Source organism: Equus caballus, chromosome 11 (genome assembly GCF_041296265.1).
Source record: "Equus caballus isolate H_3958 breed thoroughbred chromosome 11, TB-T2T, whole genome shotgun sequence".
Lineage (NCBI taxonomy): Eukaryota > Metazoa > Chordata > Mammalia > Perissodactyla > Equidae > Equus > Equus caballus.
In genome coordinates, this window is record NC_091694.1 from 45,603,534 (window position 1) to 45,619,965 (window position 16,432).

General features: G+C 41.5%; 1 protein-coding gene across 4 annotated transcripts in view; it reads right to left on the bottom strand.

Moving 5' to 3' along the window:
• The window catches only part of SMYD4 (SET and MYND domain containing 4), a 42,488-nt gene that overhangs the window by 2,130 nt on the left and 23,926 nt on the right, over positions 1-16,432 (bottom strand). For 3 of the 4 annotated variants that reach the window (XM_001504342.6, XM_005597654.4, XM_070227858.1), the window contains 7 exons: positions 16,236-16,325; positions 13,794-14,958; positions 4,701-4,883; positions 4,101-4,264; positions 2,259-2,391; positions 1,301-1,417; positions 974-1,097 (listed from right to left, as the gene is read on the bottom strand). In XM_001504342.6, the coding sequence (XP_001504392.4) occupies positions 974-1,097; positions 1,301-1,417; positions 2,259-2,391; positions 4,101-4,264; positions 4,701-4,883; positions 13,794-14,958; positions 16,236-16,325 (1,976 nt within the window). Of the gene's footprint in view, positions 1-973; positions 1,098-1,300; positions 1,418-2,258; positions 2,392-4,100; positions 4,265-4,700; positions 4,884-13,793; positions 14,959-15,200; positions 15,340-16,235; positions 16,326-16,432 lie in introns of all 4 variants that reach the window. The other variant, XM_070227859.1, reaches the window with a different exon arrangement.

A 16,432-nucleotide genomic window follows, 5' to 3' on the forward strand; every position in this document is an offset into this window, starting at 1 on the left:
AAAAAGTATAAAGATTTCAGGATCCTGAGAAACAGGTAAATCTCAAAGCATTATCTGATATTTACTCCAAGGTTTACTCAGGAGTCTTCACCTTAGGGTAACCGAGTCCCCGTATGACCTAACTCTGCAGTCCTTTTCTCTCTCACCAAATGGACTGCCTCTATGCCTCAGGTATGAGGTACACCCACCAATCAGAATCTTAGGATTGAGCTTCAAACACTTTCTCACATCAATGTCCAACAGTGGCCACTTTATCAAGGCTGGAGGTATCCCGTCTAGAAATACTGAAATTAGGGCCTTCGAGTCATCTCAGTTGCAAAAGTAGATGAGGCACCAAGTCATTAGTGCTACTGTTCTCTCCCTTTAACTTTTAAAGCAGGGTTTCTCAACCTCGACACTACTGACATTTTGGCCCAGATAATTCTTAGCTGTGGAGGGCTGTCCTGTACAGTGGAGGGTGTTTAGCAGCATCTCTGGCCTCCACCCTGAGTCACAACAATCAAAAATGCCTTCAGACACTGACAAATGTCCCCTGGGGGGCAAAATTACTCCTGGTTGAAAACAATGGTTTTAAAAGGCATAGGACTAGGGAGAAGGAAGAGCCCCTGGAGTTGAGCGTGCTGAGAATGGAGCTCTGAGGGAGGCGGCTAACCGGGCGGGGGGCGGAGGGGGTGGTGTGGATGACACCACGACTGAGAAGAACTGCTGATGTCGGTGGCGGGGCTGCTTGGCAAGCTCCTCCTTGGAAACTCCCTTCAGAGCTGAGAGCTTTCCCTAAATCTCTCAGGAGGAAATTCTAAACATTAAAGTTTGTCAGTAAAACAGAAGGAAAGGATCTCTCCAAAAGGGGAAATAAAGAAGTTTTGACATGCTTAAAAGCACCAGGGAAAAAGAGTAATACACAGAAGAGCCTAATAAAAGACAGAAGAGTATGTGGCCTGGCAAAGTGCTAGGAAGCAAGAGAAAGACTTACCCATTGAAAAATATTTGGGCCAATTTGAAGAGCTCATGGCCCATTTCAACACTGGATGGCCCATGGCGAACCTCAACCACTCGGAGACTCTTCTGTAGATGAGCAGCTGACTTTTGCCAGTCCCCTGCAAAAAAAGAAAAATCTGGTTCCAGGAAAGAACCACAAGCAACTGTGGATGAACATTTTCAAAATGAGGAAAGCAAAATGGAAGGGAGGGCAGCCTCAGTTGAAAGACAAGAGATAACCAACCAGATGAGGCCAGGGTCAGGACCAAACACACAACGCCGACTTGTCTCTTGGAGCAGAAAATGAAGACACATGTCATACCTAAGGCAGCATAGGTCTGGGCCAGGTCATCCTCAATTTCTCCTACCACGCTGTGCTCCGCTGACAGGAAGCTCTCAGCATCATGCTGGCACCCCAACAACTGCTGAATGGCTCGCTCTATCAATTCAAAGGAAAGTGGCCTCATTATAGACACAAACCCAGTCCTAGTAAAGAGAACTCAGCGCTTAAATTTTATAGTGGCTGGGATGAATATGGAAACCCTACTTTGTCTCCTTGGGTTGTGACCAACCTACAACGTTTGTTCCAATAAAGCTGTTGTTCTCTTATGTTTTTCTTTCAATAGAAAAAGGTGCTAGGTGATGCCTCCCCACATTTACTCAGGGTTCCCAACTTCAGTTTGAAGTGGAATGACTACATTTCACTTACGGTCATGATTTCTCAACTCAGAAATCTAAGCTAAAGGTCAGCTTTCATGAAGTAGGGTAAATAACTTCCCACAACGTCAAGCTCTCAGGCAGTTTTCAAGGGGAATGATGAATTGCACAACTCCTTCTCTGGAAAAAGCAGGATACTTATATCTACTGGGCACCTGTTCCACCGCTCTCTAGAAGAGAGATGGGGCTCTGATGAGGGCAGAACAACCTCTCTAGGAAATCAGGTCATTAGATTCTGAAACTAAAATAAATGACACTGAACTTCTGGATATGCACAAAGATCATGGATGGCAGAGACAGCCCTTTAGTCGTCACGGGGCACTTTAACCCAGCTATCTGATGCACAAGAGAACAACAGCTTCAATCATCTGGCCCGTTTTCAAGGACATCAAACTGAGTTGGTAAGGGTTTGGTCTCATTGGCCTACATAGCCATCTTGTGGCTGGCACGGGGATAATTAAATTCAAGTCTTCAATCATTACTGAGTATCCTTGAATCCAAGATGATCTCAGAACGAATAAAGGAGAAGGAGCTGGAGGACCAAAGCAGGGAGCCAGTCTCACCTAGTTTACCATTTCTGAGAAGCTTCCGGGCTATCCCAACCTGCTGTTGAAGGTCTTGTAACCGAGAAACTAGGTGATCCCTGCTGACTGATTCTGTACATGACGCGTTGCCACAGCTCAGCACCTCATCGCCCTGTGGAAGTCAGTTTTGTCTTTATTCTTGTACCAGAGTCGGTTAGCAACACTGCATGTGCTTACACTATAAATCACGCCATAGCTTCTGACCCTATGGGTCAGACCCTCCAGTAATGCACCAGGACCAAAGCCTGACGGATCCAGCTTTTTTTTTTAAAAAAGATTTTATTTTTTTCCTTTTTTCTCCTCAAAGCCCCCCAGTACATAGTTGTATATTCTTCGTTGTGGGTCCTTCTAGTTGTGGCATGTGGGACGCTGCCTCAGCATGGTTTGATGAGCAGTGTCATGTCTGCGCCCAGGATTAGAACCAACGAAACACTGGGCCGCCTGCAGTGGAGTGCGCGGACTTAACCACTCACTCGGCCACGGGGCCAGCCCCACAGATCCGGTTTGACAGCAGCAAATCTAAGGAAAGCAGTAGCTGATCCCACCCTGGGATTTTTTTTTTTTTTAATTGGCCCTAAGCTAACATTTGTTGCCAATCTTTTTTTCTTCTTCTTCTCCCCAAAGTTCCCCAGTGCATAGTTGTATATTCTAGTTGTAGATCCTTCTGGATGTGGCATGTGGGATGCCACCTCAGCATGGCCTGATGAACACTGCCATGTTGGCGCTCAGAATCTGAACCGGCGAAACTCTGGGCCGCCAAAGTGGAGCACGCAAACTTAACCACTCGGCCACGGGGCGGCCCCTGGAATTTAATTTTTGCACCCAAAATTAAACTGATATAGTCCACAATTTCTCTCTACCTCTATAACCCCTCTCTTATCTCTCTTTGAGGCCAGGACTTTGGATGACAGACACATTTCTAATGGTTATGAAAAAGCCATAAAAAACCAATAGGAAAAGATGCTAGGTGAGGCCTCCCCACATATGACCTAGGATTTATAACTTCAGCTTTCCAACACAACCAGCCCTACATTCCATTTATGGTTCCCCTAAGACTACCATATCCTCTGGCAGAGGAGAAAATCTCTGAGGTGGGCATTTGCTGTTTTTTCAGATGCCAGTATCCATTAGGCAATAGCAACCTGATTTCTTCCAAGGATCCTCTCCCACCCTACCATAGTCAGTGCCTGGATGCTGAGGGAGTGGGCTGGTGGCTCAGATCTGGTCCATTCCTCTGGTTCAAATGACTGGAGGAAAACTATGTGACTCTAATCCAGCTACAGGTATCAGGTCAATGAAATGCAACAAAATTTTTGCCCAATTTTTCTGTTAGAGAAGCACACAGTTTATCCTCCTGGACCAGGAGGCTACAAGGCTGGAGCTGCTGGCAGCCATCTTGCCCCCACAAGAGGGAAGTCTGTCTGAGGATGAGGCTAACAGAGAAAATGGAGCTGAGGGAGGTAGACAGAAAAATTGGATCTTGGTGACATTATCTGAGCCCCTGGATCAAGTTGTGTCTGAGGTACTCCCACCCTGGGACCTTTAAGTGATTTATTGGAGAAAATAAATTCTCACTCTTTTTTTCTCCCCTTAAATCAGTTTAGGTTGGATTTTCTGTTACTTTGCAAGAGAAAGATTTCTAAATCCAACCTTGCCCTGCGGTTCCTGCAGAGGCGGAATCAACGTGTGGGGAAGACGGGCTGGAAGGAAAGAGAGAGCACTGCTCTCAGCATCTATAAGCCCTGAAGGTTTCCTCTTCCCTTCCTCTGTGGCTTTTGGGCTGGATAACTGACCTCCAGGAGAAGCGGAGAAGAGATTCACCTGTATGAGCGCTCTGCAACTGCGACAGCAGAATGCCTCCCACCTGGGCTCTGCCGTGGTTCTGTGTTTCCCATGTTGACAAGCTGGGCAGGTGCAGTCAAAGAAATACTGAGACCTCAGCTTCTGCTGCCTCTCAGCAACACCCATCCTGCTCTCGTGAGGCCCTGCAGAGAGACCACACCTGGCCAATATTTAAAGCAAGAAGGAGTCAAGCACTACTTAAAGAACTTCAGCTTAGCAGAGGGGCTGGTCAATTACTTATCATGTGACAGGTATCCTTTACTCAAACATTTGTGGAACTAGATACAGAAATAAGCTTCCAAGTTGTGGGGACAGGAAGAAAAAGAAGCTGAAAAGTTGCCCCTAGCCCATTCTCAGAACAGGAAGTTTATGGAGATTAAGCAGTAAGATACATGATAGTTTAGACACAATAAGGTCTAGTATGGAGACTTTTTTTTTAATTGCCTCAGTAGGCACTGCTTCTCCCAGGAAACAAACCTTGGACAGGTGAAGGCACCTGCCCAGTGGTCTGTTCATTCTAACTCACCCTGTCCTTTTTTGCTGGAGAAGAGTGGACAGCAGTGAGGACGGATGGCTCACCATAGCAGTGGAGAATCTCTTGCCCTTTTCCAATGCGCTGTGATGCCCGAACGGTGGCGACAGTGCTAACGAAGGACATGCTGGTGTTGGGGCTGCAGGAATGGTTCAGGAGGCTGACAACAGGGAAGATGCCTGTGGCAAGGCGTACCTGCCTGCTGTCGGTAATGATGTTCTCTTTAGATCCTGAAAATGCAAGAGGAAAAAGGAAAACTGTGTCAGGACATTAGTCCAGGCCTCACCATCCGTCCCTCAGAAGATGAGCTGGGCGATTGGGCCTGCAGCCCATCTGAGTCATAGCTCCACAGCCGGATCCAACATAAATCAGATGGAACATGACTCACAGCAAACTCTGGTCCCCAGGAAGCAAAGCGAATGAGCACACAGAAAGTCCACCGGAATCCTGGAACCTAACCACCGTGTCTCAATACCAAAAAAACCCAAAGATTAGAATTTATAAAAAATAATAAAAAAGGAATTATCAGTAGGGAGCTTTCTAGATAGACAGTTGCATAATGTTCACGAGGACATAGAAACCAGACTACCTGTTGAGGTTATTTCCCAAAGACGTTTTTACAGTCCAAGTGCTTCTGTTTGACTGGTCTTTGGTTGGTTAATAGAACAAGTAACCTAATTCCTATCCCAAACTAAACAGGCTTATATTTTTAAAAATCAATATTCCTTATGCTCACCTGTTCATTCTGCCCTTTGTCCCAACTTTATGGGAAATCAGTAGCAGCAGTTCTCATTGAAAAAAACTCTCTGGACTAGCTCTATTCGAGACAGTCTCATGTCCCAAACACAATTAACCAGCAATTCAACTACATCATTGAAAATGAGGAAGGAAGGAAGGAAGGAAGAAAGAAAAAGGCCTCTAAGCAGTGAGGCGATTTCTGTACCAAGCTCAGGCACTTATATTCATATGAGAGTTCTCCGTATTCTCGTGCAGGCCTTCCTGCTCTTATCTTAGCCATAGTTTTAACTGGCTGGTTCTTCAGTTTCTGAGCCCACAACAGTCCAGAAACAGAGAACTAATAAGAGGCAAGTTTTCTGAAAATTGCAAAAGAGACAGGTGATAGACTGGAGAAGGAGTCATAAAACTTATACAAGAATAACAGCCTTAAGGCAAACAAAAACGCTAGCACCACTCAAGTTGCACTATGACTGTAGCATTCTTAATCAGAGCTTCCTAAACCGACAGCATGCCGGCATGGGTTTTTGTGACAGCCATACTCAGGAGTACGCACAATAGAGAGAACCTTAAGTGTCCAGAAATGCTTAGATTGTGTTCGGTAGTGTTGATTTAAGCATGAGGAAATCATATTTCCAACAAAACCAGTTAAAATATGAAAGATACTAGTACTGAAATGGAAACTTCCAGTTTTCTGGAAAACTGAAAAAGCCTCAGATAACTGTGGCATTACTGTATAAGACGCCAGGAATCTCAATATACCAATCACCAAAGGGATAATGTAGTCTAGGTACAAGCGTAATGAATAAAGAAAATATGAACCATCATGTGAAAATGTTCTAGAAAGGAAAACATTAAATATAGGAATAATGTTGTCTCTCTGCAGACAATTCTATTATCTGTTGCTATGGAAGACAAAAACAGAAGAAGTAAACAAAATTCACAGGGAATCCAAATGACTCAATTTTAGTCAACAATTCTACAAATTGTATTGAAATCTTTCATCAGAGCTTCTCCTTAGTGTTTATCTGATTTCAGTTTCCCCTCCTTTCTCCCCCCTTGTCTAAGGCCTACCTTCTGGCATACACACTAATGAGCAGTGAAAATGCTAAAAGGTAGGGAGGCAGCAGGAAGCAGCAGTACAGCGCATGAACAGTTTGTAGTCCGAATAATCAGACTCTGCATAATTAAAAGTCGACTTGCATTCCCAACTGCTGATAACTGGCAATCTCTATTAGAACAGTTGCTAGAATTTTCCCAGAAAAAATGATCACAATACCGTGAGTAATATCAGCTTTGTGAATTATTTATAGATTAGCCTCTAACAGAAGTAGACCCAGGAACTGAGTGGGGTATTTATGTCAGAGTTGAGTCTCTCTCTAATTACTTCTAAAAAATTAAGTATTGATTTAAAAAAGTTATTCAATAGCTTGCATTAGTCATCTATTAGTAGAGACAATAGAAAGTAAGAATACGTATATACCTAATCAACCAAATTTAATATGTGACATTTTGTACATAAAGCTAAAGAAAAAAATAGGGAGTGATAATTTATTTTACCAAAAATGTACCTTGGTCATATCCTTAGTGCATTTAAAATGGGATTCAAGTACCGAAAAAAAGACGCATTTACAATTCTTCCAGAAAATATCTATTCTGGTAGATATTTCACAATACAAGAAATGTGTGTCTATATCAAGTGATCGAAGGCCCAAACTGAAGGTGGAGTCCTTGGTTGTTGAAGAGTGAGAGCAAAGGGCAAGGAATGGATCTAAACCTGCGTGGAACCTCATCAAACCTCATTATGACATGAGTCCAGATCTATCTCAAATGTGCCATTCCCACTGAGACGGAACCACATACCCCAAGGTCTAGAATATCATCGGCGGCCAGTTCTGTCCCTTAAGATGAGCACCAAAGAGAGGTTTCTGAGGAACTTTGATTAAATAGGATTTATGCAAAGATAGTAACATACATTTTTATAGGTTTTTGTCAAAGTCTATCCTAGTTAACACTTTAATCCTTCTTCTGTGCTACTAATGAAACAGCTGCTAATGAAATTCAATGAGAACACTAAATTGGGAGGTGTTGGAACCCCAAAGAAATAATAAAAAGGGATATAGCAAGATTGGAAACATGAGCAGACTAAAACAAAATTAGATAGAATTCAAAAATGAACGTGAACATTGCCGGTGGGCGTGTAACTGGTACAACTTTCCTGGAGGGCAATTTTGCAATACGTATCAAGTGCCTTAAAAATGTTCATATTAAAAAATGTTCATATCATTTGAATTATATTTATTACTAAAAAAACAACTAAAACTACAAAAGGAATAGATGGTAGTCAGAAAAAATTTAAACACTGAAAGTTATAGAGAAAAATAACAGTCATCTATAATCCTATCCGCCAGGCCTAAGATTTCGGGGCATTTTCTTGCAGCTTTCTAGCTTCACGTCTGGAATTTTTAACATAATTGGAAACATGGTGCACAGTGATTTGTAAGTTACTTCTTTCACTTAATATATCATGGCCATTTCTTTACACCCTAACCTAAAACGTAGGTTGTAATTAAAAAAAATCAACAAAGCAACTCTGCCAATCTGATAGGTAAAAAATGGTATCTTGTTTTAATTCCTAGAGAGCGGTTAGACATGACCCTCTTTATATACAACTTTAATAAAGTGCTGGCTTAGGTACATTTTAACAGCTTTATTGAGATATAATTTATCTACAGTGAAATTTGCCTATTTTGAATGTACTAATTCAATGATTTTTTAAGGAAATTTACATAAATTGTGCAACCATTATCATAATCCAGTTTTAGAACATTTTTATCACTAAGCATATTTTTTAAAGTTGATTTTAAGAGTTGTATAGTTGCTAGAAATGTTCTCTTACTTTCTCATTCACATTTTAATTTTTGTTTATGGGGTTTTGGGGGTGGGGAGTGCTAAAACAACTATTTCATTTGCTTAAAGTGTTGCGTGCCAGCAATTTTGTCCGCGCCCAGCTGACTTTTTTCTGCCAGTCTTGCCTGGGAACTCATGTGATTGAATTCATCTGGCACATGATCTTTTGTCCTCAAGGAGGCTAGCCCAGGCTGGTTCACAAGGCCACAGCATCATTTTAAGAAGGTGACATGATGCCGGAAGCTGTAAGATCTCTTAAGGCTTAGACTCAAAAGTCACATATTACTTCTCCTGCATTCCATTGGTCAGAGTAAGTTACAGGGCTGGCCCAGATTCAAGGGCAGGGCAAAGAGACTGCCACTCTTCATGGGAGAAAAAGCAATGTCAAGTCGCAAAGGGGCAAACACAGAGGGATGGGAGAAATTGTTGTGGTCTAGAGGTTTGTCCCATCCTCTCATGATCCATATGGGAATACTGGTCCCACAGAGGTTAGGCGACCTGACCAAGTTCATGCTGAGCGAGAGTGGAACGGGAACTCAGCTCTGCTGCCTCTTGGTCCAATGTTCTCACTCCTTCAAGCACTTCTTTCACCTACATTCCTGTCTTCTTTTCTGGTTATAGTGTTTTTGATACTTGGTATATAGGTTAAATCTAACTATCTTTTAATTACCTAAATTTGGTATTACCTACTTTTAGAAAGATTCTCTTGCCATAAGACTACATAAATGTTCACTTATCTTTTTCTAGATATTTTATGGTTTAATTTTTTAATATTTAACTTTTTAATGATTTGAAGAAAGAATCTATTACTTTTGAGAGGCTATCATATGAGTACCACAATGCTTTTAATTATTGTAGCTTAATGCTGATAAGAGATCTGACAGTACCAAGCCCCTTTAGTATTCTTTAAAACAAACGGCTATTCTCATCCACTTATTCAAGATGAATTCAGAACCATTATCAAATTCCAAGAAAAATCCAATTGTGATTTTGTTTGAAACCGCATTAGACTGATTAGATTAATATGGGGAAACTGCCTTTTTTTTTGAGGAAGATTAGCCCTGAGCTAACATCTGCTGCCAATCCTCCTCTTTTTGCTGAGGAAGACTGGCCCTGAGCTAACATCCGTGCCCATCTCCCTCTACTTTATATGTGGGACGCCTACCACAGCATGGCTTGACGAGCAATGCCATGTCCATACCCGGGATCCAAATCAGTGAACACTGGGCCTCCGAAGTGGAACGTGCACACTTTTACCACTGTGCCACCAGACCACCCCAAAACTGCCATTTTTACAGTTTCCATTCTTTACAACTAAGAATATGGCATATCTCTGCATTTATCCAAGTCTTCTTTTATATCCCCACAACTTAAAATAATCTTACATTTCTGGAGGGAACCCTACTTGGTCGTTTGTTATTATTCCTTTAAAAACTGCTGGTTGTGATATGGCAGTGATTTATTCAGGGTTTCTATAACTATATTCACAAGTGAGGTTGCTCTATAATTTTTATTCTTGGCTTTGCAAAATGAGTGGGAAAGGGTTCCAGGTTCTCCCATGCCCTGGAACAATTTTTTTTTGTTTTTGGTGAGGATGATTAGCCCTGAGCTAACGCCTGTGCCCGTCTTCCTCCATTTTATATGTGGGACATCTGCCACAGCATGCCTTGATAAGTGGTGCATAGGTACGTGTCTGGGATCCAAACCCGTGAACCCTGGGCCACGGAAGCAGAGCATGTGAACTTAACCACTATGCCACTGGGCTGGCCTTGGAACAATTTTTACTGTATAAAAACAATGCTCCTTGAAAGATATTTTTTCCTTATTTTTTAAAAACATGGCTAAATATGTTCCTAAGTTTTAGAGAACTCACATGGAAAAGGGTGGGTCTGGCTAGTTTTTATGGAAATATTTTGATAACTTTTCCAATTTCTTCCACAGTTGCTGGATTTTTGAAGTGTTTTCCTCCTTCTGGGAAAAACTTAAGCAATTATATCCCCTTCATTATTCTTAATTTTGTGGAGTTTTTTCCTAAACAGATTTCTTAATTAGATTTGCCAGTTCTCTGCTTCAGGAGTCTGTAAACTGCAGCCCGTGGACCAACTCCCACCTGCGACCTGTTCTGTACAGATGTGGTCTAAGCATGGTTTTTACATTTTTAAGCAGCTGAAATAAAATGAAAAGAATAATCCTCACGATGTGAAAAATTATAAAAAGTTCAGTTTTCAGTATCCATAATAAAGTTTTACTGGAACCAGCCATGCTCATTTGTTTGTATATTGTCTACGGCTGCTTTCATACAACATGAAAGGTATACACGCTACAATGGCAGTTGAGCAGTTGCAAAACAGACAATACGGCTTGCAAGGCCCAAAATATTTACTATCTGGCCCTTTACAGAAAACGTTTGTTGAACCCTGGTCTATAGGACACAAGCTCTGCTAGATGTAGCTGCTGAATCCCCTAGGTTATTACGTTATCTTGGCTTCTACATCCTTATATTTAATATATTAGTCTAAGTCAGATTGGTATACTAAAGTTTCTGACAACTATGGAGTTTTTGCCAGTTTCTTCATGTATACTTAGCTGTTTCTGTTTTATAGACCCAGTCTCTATGTTTATGAGAGCTAAGGCTAATGGTCTATCTCAGAGTGGAGAGTCTCCTCTATAAAAATAAAATGTCTTCTTTGTTTTTCTAGATCTCTTACCTTGAGTTCACTGTTTCATATGAACATTAATACCTTGATTTGCTTGTGATTCCTGACAGGTCCTCTCCAAACACTTTGTGTTGTTTTATGATGGGTGCCACTTTTGTAAACAGAATACAGTTGGATTTTTATTTTTCGGGCCCATTCTGAAAGATTTGTTTAATAGAGTTTAGCCCATTTGTATTTATTATTATAGACTCATTTTCATCATCTTCCTCCCTTTTGCTCTGTGAACTGTTTTTTTCTTTTTTAAATATCTTTTCCCCAGAATGATGGGAAAGGTATGAACTCATTTTAAATTTACTAGAATAATATTACCAACGTGTGAATGATTTTTTTTTTGTTTCTAGTGTTTTTTCCCATTTGTATATTTTTAAAACATCATATAACGAAGAATAAATTATGCATAAAATATTAGAACCTTACAGATGAAGCCAGAGACTCCAATCCTCTTTCCATCCCCCCAGGTAGCCAGTATTATGCTGCGTGTCTCTTTCTCCAGCCCTTATTAGCCACAGTAAATACAGGTCTTCTTGACTATACATGCTGTTACTATGCAAAAATTCACTCTTAACAACTTGTGAAAAATTTTACCCAAAACTCGCTGTGCAAATCAAAAATTGACTGTAATGAAATGTCATGCACATGGAGCAAAAACATTTAGGCTAAGGTTCTTTGACGGAAGGGTAGGCCAATGGAGGAAAGTGGAGAGAAAACACCCGCTTTTGTGCACATGGCTCTGCCATTCTGCCTCAGGGATTCAGCACGAGTTTGTGGTCACTGCTACTGCTTATCCAGACAGTAGTTTCCATAGTTTTCAGAGCTACTGACGTTTGTATTTTTTTCATATGTTCTATAAAGTATTTTAGAGGCAAGACAAAATAGAATCAAGACTTGCTAACTTTCCCTCATTATAATCTGGAAGCCCCCATATACTATTTTCTATCCTCATAAAAATAAAACAAAATGAAAACAATATTTTTTAAAATGTCAGTGAATGTATCTAAGGGAAAACATAATTCTGGAAAAATACTCAACAGATGTATTTTAGAGGTAGCAATGGCTCAAAGAAGCAAAAGAAGGCGGAGAAGAAAATGGAGCCTAGCTGCAATGTGATTCTGTAGTACCACGGGATGAAGCCAGTGCTATTTCTGGATGTTCCATGTGTTTCGGGATGGGGCAGAGACTCTTGCCCAAAGATACCTCTAGTGAAATAACTACACACCATATATCTTGGCAGCTGAATTAAAACTAAAGATAAAAATGTACAAACAAAAAGTTGACAAAATTCTAGAATACCTAATGTGAGAAGAGCGGAAGAGCTAAGCACACATAATTTAGTTAAGCCACATTTAATATTAATCTGTCTATAAATCCTAGGTTTAGTTAATACCTAATTCCTCTCCTCAACAGAGTTAATTAGAAAACCGAGAAACGTATAATGAGAGCCAGCCCTGATGGCCTAGTGCTTAAAGTTCAGCATGCTCTGCTTCAGTGGCCTGGGTTCGGTTTCTGGGTGTGGAACCACACCACTTGTCTGTCAGAAGCCATGCTGTGGTGGTGGCTCACAGAGAAGAACTAGAAGGACTTACAACTAGAATATACAACTATGTACTGGGCCTTTGGGAAGGGAGAAGAAAAAAAAGAGAGAGAGGACGACTGGCAACAGACGTTAGCTCAGCACGAATCTTTCTCAGAAAAAATAAACAAAAAGATAAATAAATAAATGGCTGGCCTGGTGGTATAGCAGTTAAATTCACGTGCTCTGCTTTAGCAGCCTGGAGTTCACTGGTTCAGATCCCGGGTGTGGACCTATGCATCACTTATCAAGCCATGCTGTTGTAGGCATCCCACATTCAAAGTAGAGGAAGACGGGCATGGATGTTAGCTCAGGGCCAATCTTCCTCAGCAAAAAGAGGAGGATTGGAGGCAGATGTTAGCTTAGGGCTAATCTTCCTCAAAAGAAAAAAAAAGAAAGAAAAGTATAATGAACTGATTGAGATAAAAGACATTATCTGCTAAAACAGAGATAATACAATAGAAATACTGGAAACCATTTCTTTTCTAATAATAGTATCTGTGGTCAGTACAGTCATACTGGAGATGTCACACACGATGCTGGGCACATCCAACCTCCCCATGTCCCTGGAATAGGCTTATCTAGAGGATATGGTTTAAGAAAGCAGGGCAAGTTTTGTCTGTGTCAAGAGATGGTCCGTAGATTATCTGGCCACCTGACCAGAGGTTGGCCCAAACACAGGCCAGCCAACAGTTTATGGTAGTATTATATGAAAAGCCGTGCTGGGCCAGATTCCTCTCTTGGAAATTCAAAACAGAATAATGGGAAAAATTTGTCAATTGGCAAGAGTAGAGACAGAGTCGCTGAGTCACATGAGTGAGTTAAGATTCTTTTACCTTAACTACAGACCCTGTTCTTTCTGCAGTTTTGTTTTACTATTATTTCAATTTTCCTTCACAACAAAAATTGATAGTTTTTAACTTTAAAGTATTTTCACAAACACATCTTCTTCACAACTCTGTAAAGTTAGGTGGGATTAAACTACCCATTTCACAGATGAGAAAACTGAGGCAGATTGGGATCAAATAATTCGTTAAGGTCACACAGCTTCTCAATGGCATAATCATGACAATTCAAGACAGCTGTTTTCCCATTAGCCCAGTGATTTGTTCGAATGTTACTGTTTTCCTTTACAGTTCTTTCTTCCCAAACATTAGCTATATATCAAGAACAATATCGTAAGGCAGGAAAACAAGTTTCCCTCTTACCTGTTTGCTGTATGGCAGTTATCGCCTGCGCATTACATTGCAGTTGTAACATGTGTCTCAGCATGGCCACACCCCAAATACTCGACTCTGGACACAACACAGGAGCCATTGCTGCTTTCAGCTTAGAGGATGTCAGACCTGTCATGAGGGCCTGTGGACTGGCTGCTTCGAGCTGCCTGCACAGTGCAGAAATACTCAGAGCACAGAGGAATTTGTACTCTGCGCTATGGTTTTCAGTATGGGGCAAAAGGTTGCAGACAGCATAATAATTATTTTCATACTTTCCATTAATATCACACCCAGGAATTGGGGTCTCAACTGTTTTGCCATTTTTCTCACTCTCCCCTCCCAGGTCATAACTGAGGGTTTGCACCAGATTCTTGCTTTCAGGTAAACGGGTGTCCTTGTTACTAATGTCACCACAAAGCTTCCTTGTGACTTCGCCAGCATCCTCAAATCTAGCTAAAAGAGTTGATCTCAGGGCAACGTGGCAGAAGACACCCAGTGTGAGAAGCAGCGCCCCCAGAGAGCACTCTATGTTGTGGTAGAGATCCCAGGCCTGCTGCATGCACTCTTGGCTGCAATACTTGGCATAGCTGCATCCATCACAGGGAACTGGAGCCAAAGAGCGCTTCAAACATCGGTGACAGTAGAGGTCCCCATTGGTAACTCTGGTGTCCCACTTGCTCTCTAGGCCAAGATGTAGTGGTAGCACTTCTGCCGGGTTAAGGACGCTCACGAAAGCATCCTCCTTCACCAAGAGCTCTCCTGGGAGGATATCTTTTGTGGCAATCAGATAGCGGCCTTTAAAAGGGTCCGTGCATAAGCTGACAGATGCTGACGCACCGGAAATTTGTTTGTTCTCCTCCCTTAGGTCCATATCCTCAAAGGCTTTGGTTAGAGCTGCTGAGACGGTTTCTGTGAGATTCTCCTTTTTTTGGATCTTCATTTTCAGACGACAGAGGGTTCTCTGCAGAATCTGAAACTGGGAAGCTGCTAGGGTTGGTTTGGCAGCAAAGCTACTTTCAAGATCACTGATGGTCTGGCTTGCTTCCTGCAGCCTCCCCAGGAGCACCAGACACTCTGCTTTACGTAACATCATCTTGGGCTGCAGTCTTTCTGGGTACCCATGCATCTGTGCTCTGACGATGTCTTCAAGACAGGTCTGAAAACAGAAAGGAAATCCTGAAATGACCCTTGGTCTCTACTCTTCAATGTCTACTGAAAGTCTTAACAAAAATCTACAGGAAAGGTAGGGATTATTAAAAATGGAGCCACTACAATCATGCTTTTTCTTTAAATCATATTCTACCATGTGATCTTTTAACTGAGTGATTAGAAATACATGCTGAAGATATGTTTAACTACCTTATTAAATACTTCTGTTTTTAAGGAAAAAAGTCTTACAGATAGAAGAACTATAGTTTGGTGATTAAGAGGGCAGTCTTTGAAGCCAAAGAGACGTGCATTCCGATATTGACTGTGCCTCTTATGAGCTGTATGACCTTGTGCAAGTGACAGTTTCTCAGTGTCTTAGTTTCCTCATCTGAAAAACAGGGATAATACTTCACACGGTTGAAATAAAGATGAAAATAAGGTAATACATCTAAAGTGCTGAAAAGAGAGCCTGGAACACAGTGTGTGCTCACTATATGGGCACTATTATTAGAAGAAGGGAAACAGAAACAACCAATACAGGGAAGTTACAAAGGGTTACATGTTCACAAGTTCTTCCAGTCGTTGTCTTCGGTCGTCCAGGACCTTCTTGCTTAGGGTCTAGAGTTAGATTCTTGCTCTTCTCTTTTGGTCCAAAGGGCAATAAGCGTGAACTTGTGGCTATTCAAATAGTTAACTCTAGGGTATAATTTAAATTTCTGTGCAATTGCGAAATGGATGTACTAAAATGGCATTTTAGAGCTTGTCCTTAGACCTCAATTAGGGGATGAGAAGAAAGCCACTCATCTACCCCCCGCCCCATAGGTGTACTGAGGCATTTCAGTGCCACTTTCACTTTCCCACTCAAAATGCATATTGAGGGTGAGCTGTATTGTTGCAGAGATAATCTTGAACGTGCTCTACTTATTAAAAAAACTCAAACAAGTAAATAGTTTGCAGACACTTGGAACTTGAAGTGTTATTATATCATATCTCAGCTGACCTCGACACTGAGAACCACTGACCCATTGGATATATAGTCCATGGCCCTGTGGAATGTGCCATGACTCTTTCTTGTCAACCAACATGACCCCACCTAATCACCTGCAATAAATGAAATGAATCAGAAGAAAGAACAAGTTTGGGAGGATATCAATTTGCTTCCAATTCAACCAGCTGCAGCATGGCCCGATTTTAGTGTTCTAAGGTAGAAGCAGAGATGAATGTCTAGTCCTCCTGTGAACCCCACAGATCATCCCCCATCACACCAGGCATCCTGATACTCACTTCGTACTGGCCCAGGTGGAAGAGGGCTGCAGAGCGATTGGCGTAACACAGTGAAGTGTCCTCAGTGTTAGGCCTTGAATGTGATACTCCCTGCAGAACAAGGAACCGGTTAAAAGTATAAATGACAACGAGCATCTTTAAAGTATTTTTTTTAGCTAATAGGCACCCTACTACTAAAGACTGTATGAAATTGGGAA